The 23,876-nt window shown below is 45.5% G+C and overlaps 1 protein-coding gene and 1 long non-coding RNA gene across 3 annotated transcripts in view; one reads left to right on the forward strand and one right to left on the reverse strand.

The window, feature by feature from the left end:
* Positions 1-23,876, reverse strand: part of PTCH1 (patched 1) — a 115,322-nt gene that overhangs the window by 26,252 nt on the left and 65,194 nt on the right. For both annotated transcript variants that reach the window (XM_081213533.1, XM_081213532.1), the window contains exons 9-16: positions 23,617-23,748; positions 21,838-21,993; positions 21,260-21,358; positions 20,300-20,425; positions 6,119-6,237; positions 4,199-4,601; positions 3,055-3,364; positions 219-361 (exon numbers count right to left, since the gene is read on the reverse strand). In XM_081213533.1, the coding sequence (XP_081069659.1) occupies positions 219-361; positions 3,055-3,364; positions 4,199-4,601; positions 6,119-6,237; positions 20,300-20,425; positions 21,260-21,358; positions 21,838-21,993; positions 23,617-23,748 (1,488 nt within the window). The remainder of the gene's footprint in view (positions 1-218; positions 362-3,054; positions 3,365-4,198; positions 4,602-6,118; positions 6,238-20,299; positions 20,426-21,259; positions 21,359-21,837; positions 21,994-23,616; positions 23,749-23,876) is intronic.
* LOC308597902 lies at positions 6,248-8,818 on the forward strand. The gene is made up of 2 exons (XR_014013270.1): positions 6,248-7,122; positions 7,187-8,818. It is a non-coding gene; the product is annotated as an uncharacterized lncRNA (long non-coding RNA).

Raw genomic sequence — 23,876 nt, forward strand, 5'->3', positions numbered from 1 at the left:
GAGTTTCCTGTCACCATTACTCAAGCTGTCATTCCTTAGCTTCAATGTCTACAATGCTCTGGACCATGTATGGGAAAGGGATGGTCAGACCTAACTGTCAACTTTGTATTCCAGATATTGACTAAGGCTTTAAACAGTAAAGAAGGAAGGAAAATTACTTCCCATTTGCATCATTCCATTTAAACAAATAAGTGTTAAGGTAGTATTTTTTAAATTACCTGGCTAATATCAAAGGGTTTGTCTTGGATGCCCGTTTGAACCAAAAGCTTGTAAGCCAGAACAGCATCTTCGGATCCATTTCTGTAATTGTTGTATGTGATCTTCCCAGATTCCCAATCGCGATCAAAAGCCTCCTGAAGCCCTGTTGGAAGGTGAAGGGACAGATTGTTGTTGTTATTTTTCACCCAGCTTGTAAACCAAAAGCAGAAAAACCAGAGCAGCTTTCTTTCAAACTGCTAATGAGGAGATCGCAGGATTGTGAAAGTTTTCAGCCCTCGAGTAAGTGCTGACAAGCAATGTGCAACATCACCATCACTTTCTTAGAGCTCTTTTTGACTCTTAGTTCTGTCCACTCCAGCCTCTTCCTCATAGCCCTGGAACGAGCAGAGCCTGGCTAGAGTACTGTGACATGCTTCCCAAACAGATGTTTGGGAGGGTGCCACATGCCTGAGACACTAGCCTCCCAGAACTCCAGAGGCTGCATAACCTGCCTTTCCCATCTTCCAGCTAGGCTGTGGATGACTGCCAGGCTGAAGCTCCAGACAAGACCTCCTGTTGCTCAGAACTGGCCCAATCCGCCCACACCCACTTAGCCAAATACTACCACACGTGAATACATTCTGGCATCATAACACTGCTGTGTGTGGCGGAACACATGGCTTCTATCCAATGGAGAGAGAGAAAGGCAGCTGGAACTCCATGTGTATGCAGTGTTTTGAAAGACTTCTAGAGCTGTGTATTCAGGCATTCATGTTCACACATGGGCTGGAGAACCCCTTTGTGTGAGCATATAATATGCACAACTTTAAGTTTGCAACGGCCCTTTGTTATGAAATCTCCTAATGCACAATATGGCTCCGTTAACACTACATGCATTGTGATAAAAATGAAGAGAAACAGATCAGGAATTTTATCCTAGATATGTCCCTCTAATAAAGGGAAAGGAGGGCACAGATTGCAAACAGTAACTCCAGGAGATGAATTTGCTCCCTCTGTTCCCTAGGAACAATATATACTTGCATAGCAACAGTTGCAGCAAATCAGACTTTTTATTAAATAATAATAATAATAATAATAATAATAATAATAATAATAATAATAATAATCAAAAGGAAGCAAGGTAAGAGTGTTATAGAACCATCTCATCATAAATCTCAATTCAGCACAGGACTCACACATAGACACAATGCCCCCCCCAGCCAAACCCCGCCCCCCCAAATCAAGCAACCATTCATCAGCACACATTTCCAGATAATAATAAAAAAGTGATCTCCAAATTGAACAGGACCAAAACAGAAGCGCCTCACTCCTCACTTATTATGTTGTGCAGGATCCATTCAGGCTCCTTAATGAGCACTACAATTCATGGAGGATCCTGGTGGATTGTGTCCACTGACTATGACTACAGAGTTGGGGAGGAATTCAGACGATTGCCTAAAATAAAGCTCAATTCACTCACTCCCCTGTAAAATGAATTACACAATGGGAAGGAGACACCCAGCGCTGTGTTGTTTCAGCTACCACTAGGTGCTGAAGCCATAGGTTACACGACAACATGACCAGAAATTCCACCACAAAGCCGGAGGAAAAAGAAACCCACACTCCAACGTTCAAACTTCAAACAGCAACTCAGCTCCTTCTTGAGCACAGCGTGAGTGAACACGATTTTGTCAATTTGTTCCATCTGTTCAACTTGTGTAGCTAATACAAGTTGTGGGATCTGCTGCCAGCACGTGTAAAGATCACAGCCAACACCTATTCACTCTCAACTGTTATTTCCCTCTTTGCCACCCCTTTCAAGGCTGGGTGGGGGGGGGAGGGTGGGCAAAAATACCTCACAGCACAAATTTGGATCAGATTTAGAACAGTAAGCCGCAGCCCAGCACAAGGAGGCTGTGTGAGAAGAGATGAATGAACCACATGTCTGAGGAAGGGAAGGAAAGGGGGAGAGAAGAGGGGAAGGGGGGGCGGATAATCCACCGACCCACCTCACAGCTGCACTGAGAGGCTGTAATCAAAACCATCATTACAGATCTGATAGGTTAGCTACAGCTATAAAGAGATAAGAGCGATGGAAAGAGAAAACATGGCCTAAACGACACAGCCCTAGGCTCTGGATGCTCAATTCCCATTTACAAACCCTCCCTCTGTTTCCTTTAAAATTGCCTCCCATGTAGAAAGTTGCAATAAACCTCACTCCTGAAGCCAAACAGGTTCAGAACAAAAGCAGCAAATGGAGCAATGCCTGCGAAAACACGGCACATCCAGTACCCATAACACCTGGCCAGGAGCACAGAGCAACTATTGAAATCTAGTTATCCTAATACCATCTAAAAGAATTCAAAGCACCAACTAAGAAAACTTGAGTTGCTGAGGGCAACTCAGAATAAGACGAATTTAGGAAGTGGAAAAATACAAATCCCCTCCTTCCCGTAATTTTTTTTTGTAAAAAAAAATAAAAAATCCATTCCAGTACATTAAATGATTGGGAGTATATGGGGTTATGTTATTAGTGTGTGCCTATACACAGTGTAACATGCCCTCAACCCCTTGGGGATAGGACAAGCTATAAATCTAACTAACTAAAATAAATGAATGAATGGTTAACTCATATGAAACTCGCGTAGGTGTACACGACTCAACCTGTACCAGGAATATCGTTTCTAACAGGCCAATCCGAAGGAAAGGAACCTTAATAAATAAAATGTAAAGGGATACTACAGGAGGGAAGCAGAAGAAAGAAAACCACTGTAACAGGGGAAAAAATAGAACGAGAAAAGAGTACATTTGCAGAAAATCTGGATTAGCTAACTGAGTTTTTATTTTTCTCCTTACCTTGCAGCCAGTCTCTAAAGTAGTGCAACCACATTTTGGGAAGCTGCTTGTTCTCTTCCAACAAAACATACGTCACGTTGCTGAAACTTTTGTGAAGCTCATAAAGTAAGTGCTGGATGTTGGGATAATCCGCTTTCTGCGTAACGACATACATGTGGTAGAATGAGAAGTACTTGAACTGGGCTGCAATGAAGTCATACTCCCGTGTCTCCCGTGGCACAATGTCTGTAAGATCAAGTCCATCTCTCACACGAGTAGTTCCATAAAGACTGAGGCCAAGTAAGGCCAGAAAAAGAAAAATGACCACAAGCTGCAAAAAAGGAGAATAAAGAAGGGTAAATGAAGAAGTGACATCATTCAGAAGAGTTTCCTGCAACAAATACTACACAGAGTCAGTGCTTTTCTTCTGGGGGTACTCACAAGTACGCAGTACCAGCACCTTTCCCCCCCTAGAAGGAAAGCCCTGGTTAAAAGTGTGCCACTTACTCTAAGAACTTTATGGTGAGTACTGGCACCTTTTGTTCTAGAAGAAAAGCACTGCTTGCAGCTCCATCTCCCTGCAAGTCTAGAAGCATTTATCTTAGCAGAAAATGCCAAGGCCAAATTGCAAATCACTCTCAGGAGTGCCAAGATCCTGATTGCCCAACACACCAGATTAGAGTAGTCAGTGCTGGATCTATGCACAAGGGAAATAATACAGTCATACCTCGGGTTACAGACGCTTTAGGCTGTGTTTTTTTGGGTTACGGACTTGCCGAAATCCGGAAGTACCGGAACGGGTTGCTTCCGGGTTTCGGCTGTCACGCATGTGCAGAAGCGCTGAATCGCAACTCGCGCGTGCGCAGACGCGGGACTGCGGGTTGCGAACGTGCCTTCCGCACGGATCACATTCGCAACCCGAGGGTCCACTGTAATGGGAATTCTAGGAACTGTAACTCCTTGAGGAGAGAAGAGTCTCCTAACAACTCTCAGGATGCTTAACGAAAGACATTTCCCCACTCTTCTTTGGGGAAAGCCGTGGCTGTTCAAAGTGGTATGATACTGCTTTGAATGGTAGAAACAATCAAGCAGTCTTTAACCAAGAGGCAGGGCATGCAGTGCCCCTGTTGCGAAGAAACACACAACACAAGCGCAGAAACGTTACCTTTGCTTTTGGTTTTAGTAGGAACGGAGCATACTGCTTTTCAGCAAAAGAGGAGAGTGTCCATTTCGTACAGGGGGGCTCAAGGCAATGGAGTGTAGATTCTGAGAACTGGGAAAGGAGGTCCCTGGAAGACCTGGTACTTTCTGGGCTCTGGCAGCTGAGGTTATCTTGTGTCACCGTGACTGGTTGTACAGAGATTTCCGAGCGAGGTTCTGCGGTGGTATAGTAAACCTGGGTATGAGGGTCGTATTCAGTGCGAAGCTGGACAGTGGACTGCATTGTGATTTGGGTTTCGTGTGCAAAATTGTGGCTGCTGTATGGCGGCGGAGGGCTGTGGCGCGTGCTGTCACCAGCTTCTGCATAGGCTTGAGGTTCAATCTGAATCACTCTGCTAACGCACGGGCTGAAAGAAAAAGGGGGGGGGAGCATTTATGCACATGTTTATGGTGGAGTCTATATAAATAAGTAATTTAAAAGTATAAGCAAGGTACCATCAAATATGCATGGCATCTTACAAAACATAAAAGAACAGGTTGCTACCTAAAACATTGATTTTACAAAGCAGCAGTTGGGGTGAAGGATGATACTTTCTTGATAAGTATCAACCTTCCCCAAAATGATGCCCTCCAGATGTTTTTGCACTACAACTCCCATCAGTGATACACTGGCCGTAGCTGATGGGAGTTGTAGTCCAAAATATCTGGAGGATACCCGCTTGGGAAAGGCTTCCAAGGAAGAATAGATTCATAGAATATGCAATACAAAGTCTCTCTCTCTCTCTCTCTCTCTCTCTCTCTCTCTCTCTCTCTCTCTCTCTCTGTGTGTGTGTGTGTGTGTGTGTGTGTGTCTGTTTCATACCATCAACTGTTTAAACATATTTTGATCAGTTGGTTGTCTGGCTTTTAACTGATCCATGTAAATATATCCATATGTTTTAAGTTTCTGGGCTCAATTCAAAGTGCTGGATTTAATCTTTAAAGTCCTAAATGGTATGGAACAAAGATACTTAAGGACTATCTCCTTCTATATGATCCTGTCTAGACACCAAAATCAACCTGGGAGGCCCTTTTTGTGCATCTTGCCTTTCTCAGAGATTCAGGTGGCAGGGATACAGGAAAAGGGCATTCTCCACTGTAGTGCCCAGCTTATGGAACTCCCTGCTCCAGGAGATTCACCTGGCTCTCTCTGCCACACTGCAAAATGTTAAAGTATATTTCTGAAGATTCAAGTGCTAAATAATTTAATAAAGGAAACCCTGCAATCGTTGCTGGATAGACACAACACCATTAATATTTCCTTTTTCATAAAGTTTGGGTTCATGTTGAAGAAAAAGCATGTCTACAAAAGCAGGTGTAACAAGCCATTATTTGTCATATTTTGACACATGCATATGCAGTAAAAACACACAGAGGACTTCTAATGGATATATACTCTGTGTAGTACACACAGCTAATTGGACACATGTGCACTTGTCAGACACACGCAGTGTAGATGTAGCTTCACTATAAAGAAAGTGATAACCATACATGATTTTGTCATATGAAAAGCAGCTCTAATTGTGAGAAGGAAATCCATATTTCATTCTTCAAAGTATACCATGACCCAGCTTTGGATACAGAAATTGCAAGGAAAATTCATCTGTGGACTTATACCAGCATTTATAACATGATGGCTTCTTTGGAAACATTCTACATGTAGACAGCTTTATCACTTGTATTTTCCAGCCATGTGGCAACAATGCTTGTTTCTCCACTCATGCAGAGGTGACATGTATCTTGGTCTCTATGAGCTTGGAACACAGGAAGTTTGATCATGGCCACATAATTCCATTTTAAGAAATGTGTGTATAATCCATGCAATCAATAATAGCAAAATGTTCTGCTTTTAATGACAGTCCATGCAGTCATCCTATCTGCTCACCTTGTAAAACAACAGAATATATCCAATCTCCGATCTTCACGGCGGTACAGATCCATACTCAAAATAGCAGGAAAAATTAACAGAACCATGGCAAAGTTGAAGACCACAACCACAGCAGCCTATAGAAGCAAACAGAGAAGGACAGGGAATATCAGCAGAGCTGGTATATTTACAACATGGAGGATACGTTTTAGGGGGAAAAACAAAAACTTCTTTCATTTGGCAGCCCAATTTGGCTCATTTGTGCTCAAGAGTTTGCTGGAATGGATTAAAGGAGTATTTTAGCATTCCTAATGGACCATGATAATTTTTTTATAATCAATATTCTTTGTAGCATTTCATTATATATACCTTTTGATGGAGGCCTTGTACCTACCTCAAAAGCTTATGAAGAAAGATATAAAAATATCTGCTAATGATTTACCTCTAACATTATTATTTTTCCCAAATTAGCAAAGCTCAAAATACAGACAGCTATAATGTGGCTGGAGAGATAACCACTGACTAAGATTATCCTTGGAAGACCCATTAACCACCACTTTAGTCCTTCAAAAAAGAAATCCACTAACCAGCACATAATTTTTAAAACAGAGTTCCTGGATGGCTTCTCATGCAAGTACGGTCCAAACCAGCCCAACTTCACTTAAGCAAGGTATCTACATCAAGTGGCTTTAGACTCTGCCCTAATGTGGAGGTACCGGTAAAGCTGCTTACTGTCACCTGGAAATCAAACTGCTTTCAAAAGGGATAACTACAGGGGCCGAATCAAAGGTTGGCTACCCTCTTGCCCTCTTCAAAGCCCCCACAGAAAGGAAGAACAAACAGCAGAGGCAGAAAAGCCATCACAAAGGTGGCAACAAGGTCAGGGGTGCATGAATGCAGCAGTGGCCTTAAGCCAGTTTTCATATGTTTTTAGGGTCATTGTATTAACAGATGTTGATAGGCACAGAGAGCATCCTTGAGCAGTTGCCCATTTCCCCAGCACCCCAAGAAGCACTGGATAAGTAATTTCGTTGTCCCCGAGAGGGGGCAATGACAATAAAGATATTATTATTATTATTATTATAGTTGGCTCAGCCTGTCTCACTTCAGTTTCCAAAAACCACTGATATATCACCGCTCTGGAGCATTGCGGGAAAACAAAATGGTGCCCATCACCACCTGAGAGTGGGCTTTGCTGAGGGCTCCTCAAAACGTCTGTGTTGGATGCGTCATACAACCCATAGCTGTCAACGTTTCCCTTTTTTTTAAGGGAAATTCCCTTATTCCGAATAGGATTCATCGCAAGTAAAGGGAAAAGTTGACAGCTATGGCACAACCAGTTACAGAAATTGCCAACTCGCAACAATTCTCCCTTTAGGACAATTCTATTCTGCTGAGTGCTAACTGGGCATGCTGAATATATTGTGTTTTGCTATTGAGATGCATTATAGTTGCTTTTCACTGGCAATTTCCTTGATTATGGCGAACAGCCTTTGCTCGACAAAATGCTTTTAAAAAATAAAATAAAAAAAATGAGAATGTAGTCCCAGCACAAAAACTGCAGCAGATCAGTAGGAAATCTCAGAGGAGTCTGCTGGGGGCTGGGGACGGGACACCCAACTATTAGCCCTGGGAAAGGGCCCCTCGCGTCACCACCCACATTTTCAAATAAAGCATCATTTAGAGAGGAGCGTGAACCCAAGGACCTCAAGGTTTCCCCCTTGGAAATCAACAAAGCTGGCGGAGGCTGTGGCCTTAGAGTTGCGGCCTAGTTGCCGGCGTAGGAAAAAGGTCTGCATTTAACCGAGAGCCGGTTTAAAAGCAAACAAGCCCCAAATTCTGAAATTTTGTACAGAAGTCCAGTGTATCTCCCTCAGCTACAAACAGAACTTGCTTTAAAGGGGGGGCGGGAATAGAAGCCCCTAGTAATCCGCCGCTTCAAAAAGCAGCTGCTGCTGCTGCTGCATGTGTTAAGTGAAATAAAATAATGGAAGTCTGTGCTGGAGTCACTGAGGGAGAAAGCCTCATAGGCTGGGGCCCTGCCCAAGGTATGCGCTGCTATTTGCCATTCCTCGCAGGCCACCCAAGGAGAGCGGGCGTATTGTATAGCCAGAGATGATGAGCAGATGAGGAGGCCTGTGGGCAGTCTTTCACCTTGCTATCTGCAGCTCGCTCCTAATGGCATTCAGGGGTTGCATTTTCCTCCCCTCGAGCCCTCCTCCTCCTCGCTCCCAGACTTTACAAGTAAAAATTAAAGACTTTTTGACAGCAACAAAGGAAGCTTAAGGAGAAGAGGGGTTTAAATATTTCAGTTTAAGCTGGGAGTAAGATAACAAATGAGTTTTTACAGCCCGCATTGTTTCTCCCACTAAGCGCACTCAAAAATGGGACACTATGCATCATTAAGCGAGCGCACACGGAGAAAGTCATTTGTGTTTGCATGGAGGGCTCTCGCTACAGGAAAGAGACCACAGCATGCTTCTTTGCTAGGCAGCTCATGAGGGAAGAATTGAGAGTGGAAATCAGTCCTAGAAATGTATATTCTGTGGCGAGAATTCTGGCCACTGGGTCAACAGAAAGCCTTCTCAGAAGGTATCACCCACTAACCCGGCCGCAACAAAGGATGAAATTGGGAGACTATCTCAGGTTTATGGGCAAAATCACAGTGTGCAGAAGCAAGGGACACCGTCATACTCAAAATAAACCCATTGAAATAAATGGGCACGGCTAACTTAGGTCCATTAATTTCAATGGGTCCGCATTGAGAAAAACTTAGTTGGTGCCGTGTTTAATGGAATGGATTTCCCATGTAGGACATTATGTTCTATATGCCGTGAAGGTAAAGGTAAAGGTAAAGGACCTCTGACTGTTAAGTCCAGTCACGAACAACTTTGGGGTTGCAGCGCTCATCTCACTTTACTGGCCAAGGGAGCCAAAGTTTGTCCTCAGACAGTTTTTCCGGGTCATGTGGCCAGCATGACTAAACCACTTCTGGAGAAACCAGAGCAGCGCACGGAAACACCGTTTACCTTCCCGCCAGAGTGGTACCTATTTATCTACTTGCACTTTGATGTGCTTTTGAACTGCTAGGTTGGCAGGAGCTGGGGCCGAGCAACAGGAGCTCACCCCGTCGCGGGAATTCGAACTGCTGACCTTCCGATCAGCAAGCTCTAGGCTCAGTGGTTTAGACCACAGCGCCACCAGCGTCGCTATATGCAGTGAAAGGGAGGACATATTATCAATCCCGCCTTGTCCCGAAGTTCAGGAGTGGGGGAGGATCAGCCAAACAGAGTCTACATCAGGGGTCAGCAAACTTACCTCACCTCAGGCCGGTGTCTCCAGCGCCGATCGCGCAGTGGGCCGGAGGGTGGGGAAGAGCGTGCCCATACACGTGCACACACGCTATTTTCGGCACACTTCCAGGTCGGAGGAGCACCAGAAATAGCTTGTGCACATGTGCACAGGCCTTCTCCGACCCGGATGTGCACTGGATATAACGCTTGTGCATGCGCACAAGCTACTTTCAGTGCTCCTCCAACCAGGAAGTGGGCAGCCGCGCAGCACCGGTAAGAGTGAGCAGCGGCAGTCGCCGCGGGCCAGATAAATGAGTCCCTTGCGCCTTATCCAGCCCGCGGACCTTAGTTTGGGGACCCCTGCTCTACATTTCCAGGGAGAGCTGTATTGTCTAAACAGACTCCAAATTGCCTTTCAAATGTAGTATTTGATACAGACAAATCCAGACGCTGTTCTATTCAATACACACTGTGATGACCAACTGTTAAGAATTAAAGAATCAACTTTACTTAGAAACATACAGTTGACCCCAGCGTTTGAAACTCCCATTGTTCTAAGCGCATTTTGCGAAAAGGGATTTCATTAACATGAGCAGTTTCTGAGCTCTGGGTGCAGTACCGTGCCTAAGATTTCAGATTAAAACTGGAGAGTGGAAGGAAAGGAGGGCCTTTTTCTGCCTCCCCATTTCCAGTCAGTCTCTGAAGACTGGAGAAGAAAGCCTCTTAAGAATATATGGGGAGCATTGCTTTGTTTTTTGCAGTCTTCAGATGAGGACTAGAGTTTAGCTGCAGTTCATTCATTTTCAGCTTTGTATTCTTGTTATTAAAAAAGTGTGCCTAGACATTCCATTGTTTCACCCATAACCTAGGTTTAAGGTGCCATTTAGATCCTAGATTTCGTTTCTCAGTTTCTAACACTGGTTCACCTACTGGCCAAGAGGAAATTTTGGACCTAGATCAGGGGTGTTATCTTATACTAAATAAGCACTTGCTCAGGGGGCACTAGATTTGAGAGGCCCTGCTATGCCAAGCATGCCACTGCTATGGATAGATTCACCGCTGGAAAACTCTGGCAGCAAAGCCATTCTGCTAGTGAAAATATGCAAGTGCAATGGCAGAAATGGGGAGCAACCCTGGGCAAGACATGGGTAGAATGGAGCGGGGTGTGTGTGTGCATTTCAATTCATGGCTGTGCCACAGCCCCAGATTTGTCAAAAAGAATTTCCCTCTTGTTAATTTCAATGGAAGAGGAGGAAATTCAAAAATTGCCACCCCATGTCAACAATTGCTCCATGTCACGTTGCCATAACAGATACGAAGCAACTTTGCACCCCATCACAGCACCGCCAGTATATAAACCCCAAACAAGAGAAAACAACTCAGACGACAGGGAGTGAAGGATGGAGTTAAGACTTTCTGGCTATATGTCAATCTCACAAGGGGGAATTTTGGTGTTGGGAAAGGGCACTTTAGCACAAAACAGCCTGTTTCCAGAAAACACACAGGAACTTAAGCACATTGCTAACATTTCTCATACTAGAACCCTAACAGGTGTTCTGTCTCAGGACTCCAAGCACAGCCAGCCACAACTCCAAGCTTTACTCCATTCTAAGAAGCAGAGGTGCAGGACAGAGAACCTCACACAGGTAAGCGAGGAAACGTAATATTTAGGGCACAACTGAAACAACCACCTCCCTTGTTGTGTATGCTAACACTGTGTCTTGTCTAAACTGTATTGCTCCCACAAATTCTCATTCTCTCTCTCTCTCTCTCTATCATCGCTGCTGCCGCTTTGCCGGTGAGTCTTGGGGAGGACCGCTCCCCCTGCAAGCCCATTCTCCATCTTGGGCCTGGGGGCGGGCCCCATACTCACCACCGCCACAACTCTAAGGACACTGCTGCGGCGGCAGCAAATGTTTAAACGTTTTATATATTTTAAAGTGTTTTAAAAGTGTTTTTATTTTTTACTCTGTTGTGTCACCAGAAACGGTGGTTTTTATCCATGTATTTTTATTTTGTTTTGTTTTATTTTGGGTTGGGGTGGGATGGTTGCTGAGTGGGGTGGGGATTGGTTTTGTTTTGATGTAATTGTTTCTTTGTTTGTTTGTTTGCTTTTATAATTTGTAAATGGAGGCGAGTATGAGGCTTGGGATTCCTACTGTGGAGGGGCGAGGGAGGTATGGCGGTGGGGGCAGATGTCATAGGCGAAGGGGATCGAGATACAGATATGCTCGTACCCCTTCCAATCTGCGCCCCATCCCGAGAGACGAGGGTAGGGTGAGCAAGGATTACTCACCTCCGTCACTGGTGTTGTGCAATGCCAGGTCTATAGGCAACAAAACCGCCACCCTGCGAGATTTCATCATCTCGCAGGGGGTCGACCTGGCTTGTGTGACGGAGACCTGGGTGCGTGAAGGGGATACTGTTACCTTACGAGAGATGGCGCCCCCGGGTTTTTCCGTCCTCCACCAGTCACGGACTGTGGGCCGGGGGGGAGGGGTGGCACTATTAATCCAGGAAGATTGTTCTTTCAGGGCTCTACCACCGCCATCGATCCCCGGCATTGAATGTGTTGGCCTAGTGTGGGGCTCCGAGGTGAGCTTGGCTGTCTGGCTGGTGTACCGGCCACCTAGCGCACCAGCAGCCACCCTGTCAGGCCTGCTGGAGGCGGTGGCCGGCTGGGCCTTGGAGTTCCCTAACCTATTGGTATTGGGGGACTTCAACATCCATGCCGATGCCACTCCCTCCTCACAGGCTCTGGACCTGGTGTCTTCCATGGCAACACTAGGGCTCTCCCAGTTTGTTTCGGGCCCCACACATCAAGCAGGCCACACGCTGGATCTGATCTTTGGCGTCGGTATAGATGTGATCATGTTTCCTTCGATGAAGGTGCCATGGTCTGATCACTACGCTCTGAAAGCCAGGATTGATGTTCCACCCCCACCCTGCTTAGGTGGTGAGCCGATTTGGGCTCGCCCGCGGAGGCTGATGGACCCTGATAGATTCCGTCAAGCCTTGCGGGACCTTTCTCCCCCTGGCGACTCATTGACTGAGCTTGTTGAGGGCTGGAATACCCAGCTCCTGGCAGCCATCAATGAGATCGCACCTAAGCGCCCTCTGCGACCCCGCAGAAACCGGGCTCCCTGGTTTACTGAGGAGCTCCGGAAAATGAAGCGGGACCTCAGACGGCTAGAGCGAGTATGGCGGGGTGCCCGTGACGGAGCCTCAAGAACATCTTATAGGGTTTTTATGAAAACCTACGAGATGGCAGTGAAGGCCGCTAAGAAGTCCTACTTCTCGGCCTCCATTGCATCCGCTAGCTCTCGCCCGGCACAATTATTTAGTATAATTCGGTCTTTAACGTCCCTCGAAGGACAGCCAAATTTAAATAACAATTCGACACACAGCTGTGAGGCATTTGCGAGCTTTTTTGCGGAGAAGGTCCTGTCGCTCCGCCATGACCTCCCTGCCAATTTGGATACAATAAAGGAACTGGAGGCCCCTCGACTGTCCTCGGGTCCAGTATTGGACCACTTTGACCGGATATCCCCAGCCGATGTGGACAGATTCCTCCGAGCTGGAAAACCCACCACTTGTCCTCTCGACCCGTGCCCGTCTTGGCTGATTAGAGCGTGTCCAGACGAGGTGCGGGCCCCCCTGGGGGATATCATCAATTTGTCCCTTGGCACCGGGACATTCCCAGGGGAACTGAAGGAGGCAGTGGTGCGTCCGCTCTTAAAGAAAACATCATTAGATCCCTTAGATCTATCCAATTACCGCCCAGTTTCGAATCTTCCATTCCTGGGTAAGGTGATTGAGAGAGCGGTTGTTGAACAGCTTGGTAGGTTTCTGGATGAAACATCGGCTCTGGATCCATTCCAGTCCGGCTTCCGCGCTGGTCATGGGACCGAGACGGCTCTGGCCGCCCTAACAGATGATCTTCGTAGACAGCTGGACCGAGGCGGGTCGGGGCTGCTGATTCTTCTAGATCTGTCAGCAGCTTTCGACATGGTCGATCACGAACTTCTGGACCACCGCCTCGCCGACGTGGGGATCCAGGGCGCAGTCCTTCAATGGCTGCGCTCGTTTCTCTCTGGTCGGGGACAGAGGGTGGCGCTTGGGGGGGAACTGTCATCCCGCCACTCCTTGGTGTGTGGAGTGCCTCAGGGTGCGATTCTCTCCCCGATGCTTTTTAACATCTTTATGCGCCCCCTCGCCCAGCTTGTCCGGAGTTTTGGGCTGGGCTGCCATCAGTATGCTGATGACACCCAACTCTATCTGTTGATGGATGGCCATCCTGACTCGGCCCCAGACACACTGATCAGATGCTTGGAAGCTGTGGCTGGATGGTTACGTGGGAGCCGGTTGAAGTTAAATCCTTCGAAGACAGAGGTCCTCTGGCTGGGACGGGACGATATGGGATTGAGGGGGCAACTCCCATCTCTTGCGGGGGTGCAATTAGTGCCAGCACCGTCCGTTAAGAGTTTGGGTGTAATCTTCGATACCTCCCTCTCCATGGAGGCGCAGATTGCAGCTATAACAAAGGCGGCATTTTTTCATCTCCGCCAAGCTAAGCAGTTGGCTCCTTACCTCTCTCGCCCTGACCTAGCCACTGTGATCCATGCGACGGTCACCTCCAGACTGGATTATTGTAACTCGCTCTACGTGGGGCTGCCCTTGAGACTGACCCAGAAACTCCAGCGGGTGCAGAATGCCGCAGCGAGACTCCTTACGGGGTCTTCGCTGCGGGATCACATTCATCCGGTGCTATACCAGCTGCACTGGCTCCCGGTGGAGTACAGGATCAGGTTTAAGGTGCTGGTTTTAACCTTCAAAGCCCTACACGGCTTAGGACCCTCGTATCTACGGGACCGCCTCTCCTGGTATGCCCCACAGAGGAACTTACGGTCCTCAAATAAAAACATCTTGAAGGTCCCAGGCCACAGAGAGGTTAGGCTGGCCTCAACTAGAGCCAGGGCTTTTTCGGCTGCGGCTCCAACCTGGTGGAACGCTCTGTCACAAGAGACAAGGGCCCTGCAGGACTTGACATCCTTCCGCAGGGCCTGCAAGACAGAGCTGTTCCACCAGGCCTTTGGTTAGGGCACAGCCAGACTCCCTCCTTTGGCAATCTCTACAATACTTTAGTTTATGGTTGCCATCAATTTTGATTTTAATTAATTCTTATGATGTTTTTATAATGTGGCACTATTTTAGTGTTGTTAGCCGCCCTGAGCCCGGCTTCGGCTGGGGAGGGCGGGATATAAATAAAATTTATTATTATTATTATTATTATTATTATCACACACACACACACCACATTAGAGGGAAGCAGTGTCCTCCCTCAAACACAAATAAGCTCTCTGTTGGCAAATGCCGGATACTGCTTTTCACTGTGGGCCAAACTCTCCTGAGCATTCTCTCTAATTTCCAGACTGAACATACCTCATAAACATAGCTAGACTGGATAGTAAAAAAAAAAAAGGAAAGGAAAAATAGATATTATTTTTTCCTCCTTTTTTCACTTTCAGCAGTGTTTTTTTCCTTTGGCAAAAGAGCAATATAAACTGTTATTTTTGAAAACAGGCACAAGTAATGTGTGCACATATTCAGAAGTGAATGTGTCTAGATTCCTTTCAGGAGCACCAAGTTATATACATCTGCAGATGTTGAATCGAAGCCGATAAAGTACTAAAGAATTCCAAAAGGAAGCAGTTCACTTATGGGTGTTCAGAAGAGGGTGACTGATCGCTGCACACAAAATAAAAGTATAACTACAGATACAATTTGAGGATCTGACTTCCACACTGGCGGCACTCGGTTACTGAGCAACAAGGGCTAACCCAGTGAAAGTTTCAGAGAGATCCATCATTCACATCTGAAACATCAGCACCTCCTTTGATAGTCATTTGAACTGAACTAAATCAACAGCTTGGTGGTATGGTGAATGTACCACCTTGCCTGAAACAAAAGAAGTTCAGAAACAGGCACTGATATGGAAGACTGAAAGTTGGGTTTTCACCCTGTCAGGAAGCCATTTATTCTCTCTAAGCAGCTGGATTATTTTACAGATATTGAGCCTCAAAAGCCAATGAAGCCTTGATTGTTATCTTATAATGTCTCGAGGAAAGTGAACAAAGATAGAGAAAGGTCAAAGCAACACTCTGTTTAAGCCCATCTGCTGGTTAGGCTCCTATCGAGATGAACAGAAATAAACATTGCTGAAAAGAAAAAGGAAAACCTGTTATATTGCTGTGCTTTCTTAACTTTGGCAGCGGAAGGTCTCCGAGACAGACAGGAATTCTTCAATAAACAAATCTGAATGAGACAAAGACAGGGCGAAGGACTGTAAATGTGGATAAATCCACGTTTAAAAACAGACCACCCAAAAGCCGCTTGCATGGCCAGCTGATTCCAAATACTGTAATTAAATGCATCACCTGAATTTGGCCACACCTGGCAAAGTCGTAAGGAATAAATAAGAGATATATCAACTGCTGACAAGGGGTTCCTTTCTTTCTCTTTTTGCTATTCTTTGCTTTTTTCTAATATGCTTGATAACCATGGATTTTCAATACAAATCCTTTGCATATAATTCCACCTGCCACATATAACGTGATTAGGGTGACATGCTTTGTATTATAGCACATGAACATAGTGGTTGGACATTATTACTTTACTTAGGTCTCAGTGAAGCAGTTCTTAGCTCAGTAGTACAAACTGGTTTTTTTTAATCCAATGTTTTAAAAAGTGGTTTGGAGCACAAAGATCTGCAGTGACAAACCTGAGTGGTGCACAAAAATGTGCCTATTATTTACGAGAGAAAGAACAAATCCATGACCAGATGCATGAAAAGATGGGCAACTGAGATATGCAGTAAAGCACAACGATAGCACACAAGAATAAGCTGATGTTCCAAGAGGCCAAAGCTTTACTAGAGACTGGTTTTTAAGTTTGAAAATCTGAGGCATGTCAGTTTGAAAATCATTGAGCACCATGCAAATATGCCCCAAACCTGACATTCCGAGGCAATTCAGAGTCTTGCTGGGAATGTGCTTCAATCAATTTTTAAAATTCTTTCTTTTGGAAGAATTACCAGATTTAACAACACATGCATGCCTTTCATATGCTGATTTCATTTGCAGCAGAATTATTAGTTGCACAGTAGATCAGCTTTCAAGAATGGCAACGAGGATAAAGAAGTGAGCATTCAACAGCCTTGTAAGGGGGGTGTGTGTGAAGCCCAGGGTACTATTCATGATTCAACAATATACACTTGCTCTGGATTACATGCTTGTGGGCAATGCCCCCTCTCAAGAGAACGGGGCTCTCTTGCTGCAACTGCTTCTGATGTGGCAATGAGGTTGAGTGCAGCACACATTTCTCCAGATCATGGGACTGCCTCTGTGTGGACACGGCGGGAAACTCATCCACAAAAGTAGATGTTATAACTATGGAAAATTGTGTTCCATACTAAAGGTAAAGGACCCCTGGATGGTTAAGTCCAGCCAAAGGTGACTCTGTGGTTGCGGCGCTCATCTCGCTTTCAGGCCAAGGGAGCCGGCGTTTGTCTACAGGCAGCTTTCCGGGTCATGTGGCCAGCAGGACTAAACCGCTTCTGGCGTAACAGAACACTGTGGTAGAAACCAGAGTGCATGGAAACACCGTTTACCTTCCTGCCACAGTGGTACATATTTATCTACTTGCACTGGCATGCTTTCAAACTGCTAGGTTGGCAGGAGCTGGGATAGAGCAACGGGGGCTTCACTCCGTCGCGGCGATTCAAACCGTCGACCTTCCGATCAGCAAGCCCAAGAGGCTCAGTGGTTTTAGACCACAGCGATTCAGAGCCCATAGTTAAAGTAACAAAATTAGAAGTGCTATACAGACAGAGAAATGGAGAAAGAATGGTGGGGGTGAAACAACTGCCTTTGCTACTCTGAGGGGATTCCAGAATATGAGCACAGGCTTGCAATAATTAGAAGGGATCTCAATAAAAACCTGACTTAATGCTATAGATTATAACTTCTTTTCATAGCACTGCTTACAAACCACTATCTCGTGTGTGTGTGTGTGTGTGTGTGTATCTCCCACAATAGTTGCAACATGTATTAAGAAAAATTGTAATTCCTGCTTCCTCTAGTTAGGTCAAGGGTCAAGTAGAGTGAAAAATGATTGGTGAGCCAGACAGAAAGGGAAGAAAAATGACTGCTGAGAAAGTACAGTTACCAAGTCTTTACCAAGGTCAGAGTGAGCTATAAATCCTCTGTGTTGGAGCTGTGCCAGAAGGAAAGCCTCCCAGAGCTCTTTTCAAAGAGCTCTTCCCTAGCAGCACCCACCCATGCTTTTTAATTTTGTCTTTGGAAAAATATAAATATCATGATTATGACTATGAAGCAGAAAGCATGACGAGGGCACCTGCACACCCACATACAAACCCTCCCAAAATGTTCAAGGTGACCACTAGTATTCATAGAACACATATACACTCTGCAGGTGGCACAAGGGCTCTGTTGAAGAGATTTTAGGTTTTCCTGCTTGGCAGGGGGTTGGACTCGATGGCCCTTGTGGTCTCTTCCAACTCTATGATTCTATGATTCTATGATTCTAAAAGCATCAGTCTATACATGCAGTGGCTTCTGTTTTATCAGCTAATGGAAAGGAAAGAACTTCATGTATAAGCTCCATTCCTCCACTACAGAAGAAATAGGGATGTACCAAGAACAGACACGAAAGCATCATGTTAACTACATGAGCATACTGTAGTCCCAGGAAAGAGATTTAATTGCAAATTCAGTATCTGACACTTTTATAACGCAAGAGTCAACTCAGAGCCCATTCACACATTATAAATTATGCCTGATTTGTATCAGTGCTAACCTATACTTCTGCAGTACAGATCTGAGCGGGGTGAAGTGGAAGAAGAATATCCACAGAAACTTCTGCAAGCCCATATTTCCACATTCCCAGTGCACAGTGTTCTGTAACAGCAGGGCTTTTACACAAAGGTGTAGCCTTCAGAGTTCATGCATTCAATTCCAGTGCTAATAAGAATGTGGCATGATTTCAGTTACTGGGGCAATTGTTTAAGGCGAAAAGGAGCAATGATCAAAGGTAAAGGACCTCTGACAGTTAACTCCAGTTGCAGACGACTCTGGGGTTGCGGCGCTCATCTAGCTTTACAGGCCGAGGGAACCGGCGTTTGTCCATGGAAAGTTTTTCTGGGTCATGTGGCCAGCATGACTAAGCTGCTTCTGGCACAACGGAACACCGAAACCAGAGCAGCGCACGGAAACGCTGTTTACCTTCCTGCCAGAGTGGTACCTATTTATCTACTTGCACTTTTTGGCATGCTTTCGAACTGCTAGGTTGGCAGGAGCTGGGACCAAGCAACGGGAGCTCACCCTGTCACGGGGATTCGAACTGCCAACCGTCTGATCGGCAAGCCCAAGAGGCTCAGTGGTTTAGACCACAGCGCTACCCACGTCCCTCTTCTGCACTAAGTAGGAAGCAACAAATACCAGAACAATCTAAACCATGGTTTTATTGTTTATGTGATTTTAACCAGGGTTAAGGCAACCCCTTTGGTTACTGCTAATAATTTGGGGTGCATAGTAGCCTTGGACACCTCATCTGGCCCCACCTAGATATAATTTAAGTGATAGCTGCTATTATTACATGAGCTACATAACCACAACACACAATTTCATTTCTGGTGGACAGCTCCCTTAATGGAGTGGACAGCTCCCACCAGAAATCAGTATCAAAATACTACCGCAGCAATACGCAAAGAGCTAAGTGAGTAAACAAAGAACCATAAACTTTTCTTTGCATACCCTATATATATTTTTTAAAATCCTATCTCTAACCTATTTTTCTAAGCCTAACAATGAAAAACAACAGTTATAAAATATGAAACGATCCAGGAGTCAACCAAACCATAAATAAAAATAGCATAAAAAGGAAGGCTGATTACATAATAACCATCAGAACTGAACATCAAAATACAGTACAATCACAACTTACATGTGTTTAACCTGTGCGCTTTCAACCTTGCGTGGCTGAAGGCTGGTTGAAACTGGGCAAATTAAATGCACACAAGTCAAATTAAATACACACTATAAAAGCTCTTTTTGCATTGGGTTTTCCCAGCGTTGGAAACAACTTTCAAGGTCTCTCTGACTTGCTTATCAGGCAGGTCCCGCTCTCTCTCTCAAAGCACTCTGCCTTTCTTGGGGGGCAAGACTTGCTCAATGAGGGCTCCAGAAAGGTAAGGATGCTCGCACAAGAGTGCTTCAGGTACATTCATTTTAGATATGTGTGCTATCTTTGGAACATAAGCCCTGTGCAAGATGCAATCGTACTGTACCATTCCAAAGTGCCTTCTGTTACAGAAAAGCTCTAGCGCCCCAGTTACTGCCAAGCATGCTTTGTGTCACTGAGGGATCTGTAGTGGCGTCGCAGATGAGAATCACAGAATGCAGGAAGGCTAATCCCTGAAACATTTCTTAAGCCAATGATGCCCAGGAAGGTTTTTCCAAGGGCTGAATCAACATTTTCTCATTTAAGTCTGTACCAAGTTTCGAACAAAGGCATTGTGGAATAAGGGCAACATAACCGCCAAGTGCATTTTCTGTCCACCATGTATATGAAAACAAGGACACTCTTAGAGTGACCTCTAAGATTACTCTAGATGCCCGCACTAACACTGACAGAACTGTGATGAGGATTATTCTCAACCCAGAAAGAACCACCCGGTGAGTTAATTGCTGATGGGACGTTCTGCTCTGTTCTCCCAAGCTCCATCCCCTTGGATCACATTACATCTCAGATGCACACATCAAACCACAGTCAGCTTGATGAGGATAAAGAACAATTCTGGTGTTAGCAAACAAATTCATAAACTTACTTGGAGTGAAAATGCCCGTAGAGCAGGGATGGGAATTAAGGCAGCCATGAAGAATGCAGTAACATTACTGATGGAAGTAAGGGCCACACTCGCCCCAGTGCGTTTCAGACATTCTCCTGTCCTGTCCTGAAAAATACATATAAAGTTGTAGAATACCATACTATTGCATAGTGGAAATATAGACCATTCAGACAGACATGCACAGTTATTGGACACAATCAATATTATCCATAAAAAGTGGCAACATTATTGTATTAATGCCGTAAAGGTAAAGGGACCCCTGACCATTAGGTCCAGTCATGGCCAACTCTGGGGTTGCAGCGCTCATCTTGCTCTACTGGCCGAGGGAGCCGGCGTACAGCTTCCGGGTCATGTGGCCAGCATGACTAAGCCACTTCTGGCGAACCAGAACAGCGCACGGAAACGCCGTTTACTTTCCCGCTGGAGCGGTACCTATTTATCTACTTGCACTTTTAGGTGCTTTCGAACTGCTAGGTTGGCAGGAGCAGGGACCAAGCAATGGGAGCTCACCCCGTCGCGGGATTCGAACCGCCGACCTTCTGATCAGCAAGTCCTAGGCTCTGTGGTTTAACCCACAGTGCCACCTGCATCCCTTTCTTAATGCCATACTGGCATTAAAAATACATGTTGAAAATAAAATTCTGCAGTGCAGTAGATTTGGCATGAGCTATCCATCAGTTATTTCACAAAACTCACTCTAGAAAATGAGTGCAAAATTTATCCAGAATGATACATTTTCATCTGTATGAAGCCATTTGCTACTGTGAATGATATGAACATAGATGTTTTCTTGTCGTCAGAATATCTGATCTAAGAAATTTCACTCGGGACAAAAAATTAAGAAGGCATGATTAATCCTGGTTACCTGCATTACGAATCATACATACACCTCTAGCTCAAATATAGTGGTTTGCATTGCCCCAAACAATTGGCTGTTACCTCAAATGGAATTCTCTTGTTCTGCCCAGTTTCGCTAAATGCATGTGCCAAAAGGAAGACATCGTCTACACCAACTCCTAAAGCAAGGAAGGGTAACACCTGCACAAAAAGGAAAGAAGAACCAAGTATGTTTATAGGAGGCTTATGACCCGCCTGAGTAATTATGACCTGCCAGCTAATTGAGATAATTTTCCAAATTTGTTCACGCAGATTTCTGTTCCCCTCTAATGCTTGATACATCCCTGATACAGAAAGCTCTGTTCTTTTCGTGCAAAACCCTAAAGCGAAATTATAGGGCCCTTTTCGGCCACTTGCATCTTGTGGGATGTTTCTACCTATGTATACATCTATGCTGAAACTACAGTTCTACTATTTCCTTAAAATGGAGATAACAATCACACGCTCCCCATTCAGTCTGCGTGCTGACTAACTACAGGTTATTCTCTCAGCTTAAACCTATAAAATGTCCCTTGCTTGGCATGCTAGCGCAGGTACAACTCCAGAACCCCCTTCCCTCCCCCAGTGATTCATCCTGGCAGATAAACTGACCAAACTCTTAATAACTATTCATTCAGTACCTGAGTTGTGGCAGCATTAAAGGAAATCCCAATTAATGAACAGAGGCCCAATCCTGCAGCTACTGAGAGTGCAACCAACAAGACTCCTGCCAGCCCCACGGCACCCTGGGATTTAGCACAGTCCCACCGCAACATGGTTAAACAGGCATAGGCAAGCTGAAAGCAGAACAAAAGAGAGTTGGTTGGTTGGGGCTTTTAAAGCAAAATTTCAGACAAAGCAAGCCACATTTTAACATCGCCCCTTTCTAGCCAAAGGTTTCGCCTATGAAATACACTTTTACGTGACACAGATATTGTAAGGCACAGTTTTAAGCAATGGTCCCATCTCAAATACTGTCAGAGAGTCTGAACTCAGATTGACAAGTCTCAGGCAAATCGGGTCCTCCCTTGAAAAGGGCACGTGTTGCGGTGAGACCTGGCAACCAAACCCTGTGTTGTGGGTGGGTTTGATTGATTAGCCACAACACCCAATTGGTGGGTCCCTTGATGCTGGGTTTAATCAGGCCAATGGGACACAAGCTAAACAGATCAAGGGACCTATATATGCCCATGCACATGACCCAGAGCTTCCTCTTTCGGTGCGTGCATCGGAACACCCGCCCACCTCTCCCTACTATTAGGGCTTGCGCGCTTGACCTTGCTATGCTGTTGTGTGTCGCCTGTCGTTGGGACAGGGGCACCACAGGATTTCCCCCCACCCCCCGCGTAGCAAATCGTCACAACTTGTAAGGTTGCGGATAGGCTCTGGTTCAGGTGATAGGGATGGGAGAACGCTCTCACCATCCCTATGTGAAGGGTTTTCTGTTAAAGGAATCCAGGGACTCAACGGTTTGGTCAACCCCTGAGAGGGGGTTGTGCCCGTGCCTTAGTCCAGGGGGACATCTGGGTGGTGGACATAGCCTGTTCCTGGCTTTCCGCCTATCCAGGTGTTCACCCTAGGCTGAGATATGCTGGTGTCCTGGGTCAGCGCTACCTGCAACGGTGCAGGGAGCTAGTCAAACCAGAGCCTATGCAACCACTCACTTGCTGTAATCAATAAAGTTGTGGCCTAAATTCTGCCAAAAACCAAACCAAAATTTTGAGTCTTGTCTGAATTTATTTAAGGGGAAGGTTTAAAGGTCTGACCACGCAAATGCCTTTTCTGATAGCAAAGATGGTTTAACTCGGGGGAGCGGAACTTTTTTCAGGCCACATTCCTTCTTCTGCAGTCTTTGGGGGGTGGGGTCTACATGCCAGTGGCTGCCATGGTTTGGTGACAAAACTGGGTATGGCCAGAGGGGGAAGTGACTGTGACCTTTGTACAGTAGGCTGCATTCCAGTCACACATAAGCCAGGGGTTCCTACACAAGTTTCCCCCCACCCCAACATTGTCCATCCGGGCAAGGAAGAGTCATTATCAGAGTTCGCAGACACATTCCAAATCAATAAAAGCGCTCAAGGACTGTATAGGAAAGAGCCAGCAAGGTGTTCGTCCTGGAGAGAAAGGGGAGTGGTCTAGGAAGAGTTCAGAGAGCCAGATAGTTCTAGATAGGTTGTGGCCTGAGGTTCCCCAAACATTGGCTTAGCTGAAACTGCAGAGATCAAGCCTGTCCTCCATCTATCCCATGTGTGCACTTTCTCAAATGAGCCACAGGTTCTCTTAAGATACAGGCATGAAGGAAAGAGATTGCCCCAAATGCAGTTTTTAACGTGACTGCAGGAATGCTTTTATGATGGGTTATTTGAAAACGAGTTGCAGGAACATTATGAAGAATCAAAGCAATATTGTGTTCATTTTACCATTAGTAGGTAGCCGCTGGCAACTCTGATAACGCTGACATCAGAAAACGATTTTAGGATATCTTCCAGGGTAGTTGTAGTAAAGGAAAGCACCTTCTGTGTAGAGTTTTGTGCCACACTCTGATGGACGATCTGTGAGAAGGAGATGGGAACAGTGATCAAGGAAAGGAGGACAATACAATGCGTTCCTGCAGGGGATATGATTTAAAACCAGCTTTTATTTGTTTGTGTAGGTGTGTGTGTGTCACACACACACACAC

This window comes from Podarcis bocagei (assembly GCF_964188305.1).
Source record: "Podarcis bocagei genome assembly, chromosome: 11".
Lineage (NCBI taxonomy): Eukaryota > Metazoa > Chordata > Lepidosauria > Squamata > Lacertidae > Podarcis > Podarcis bocagei.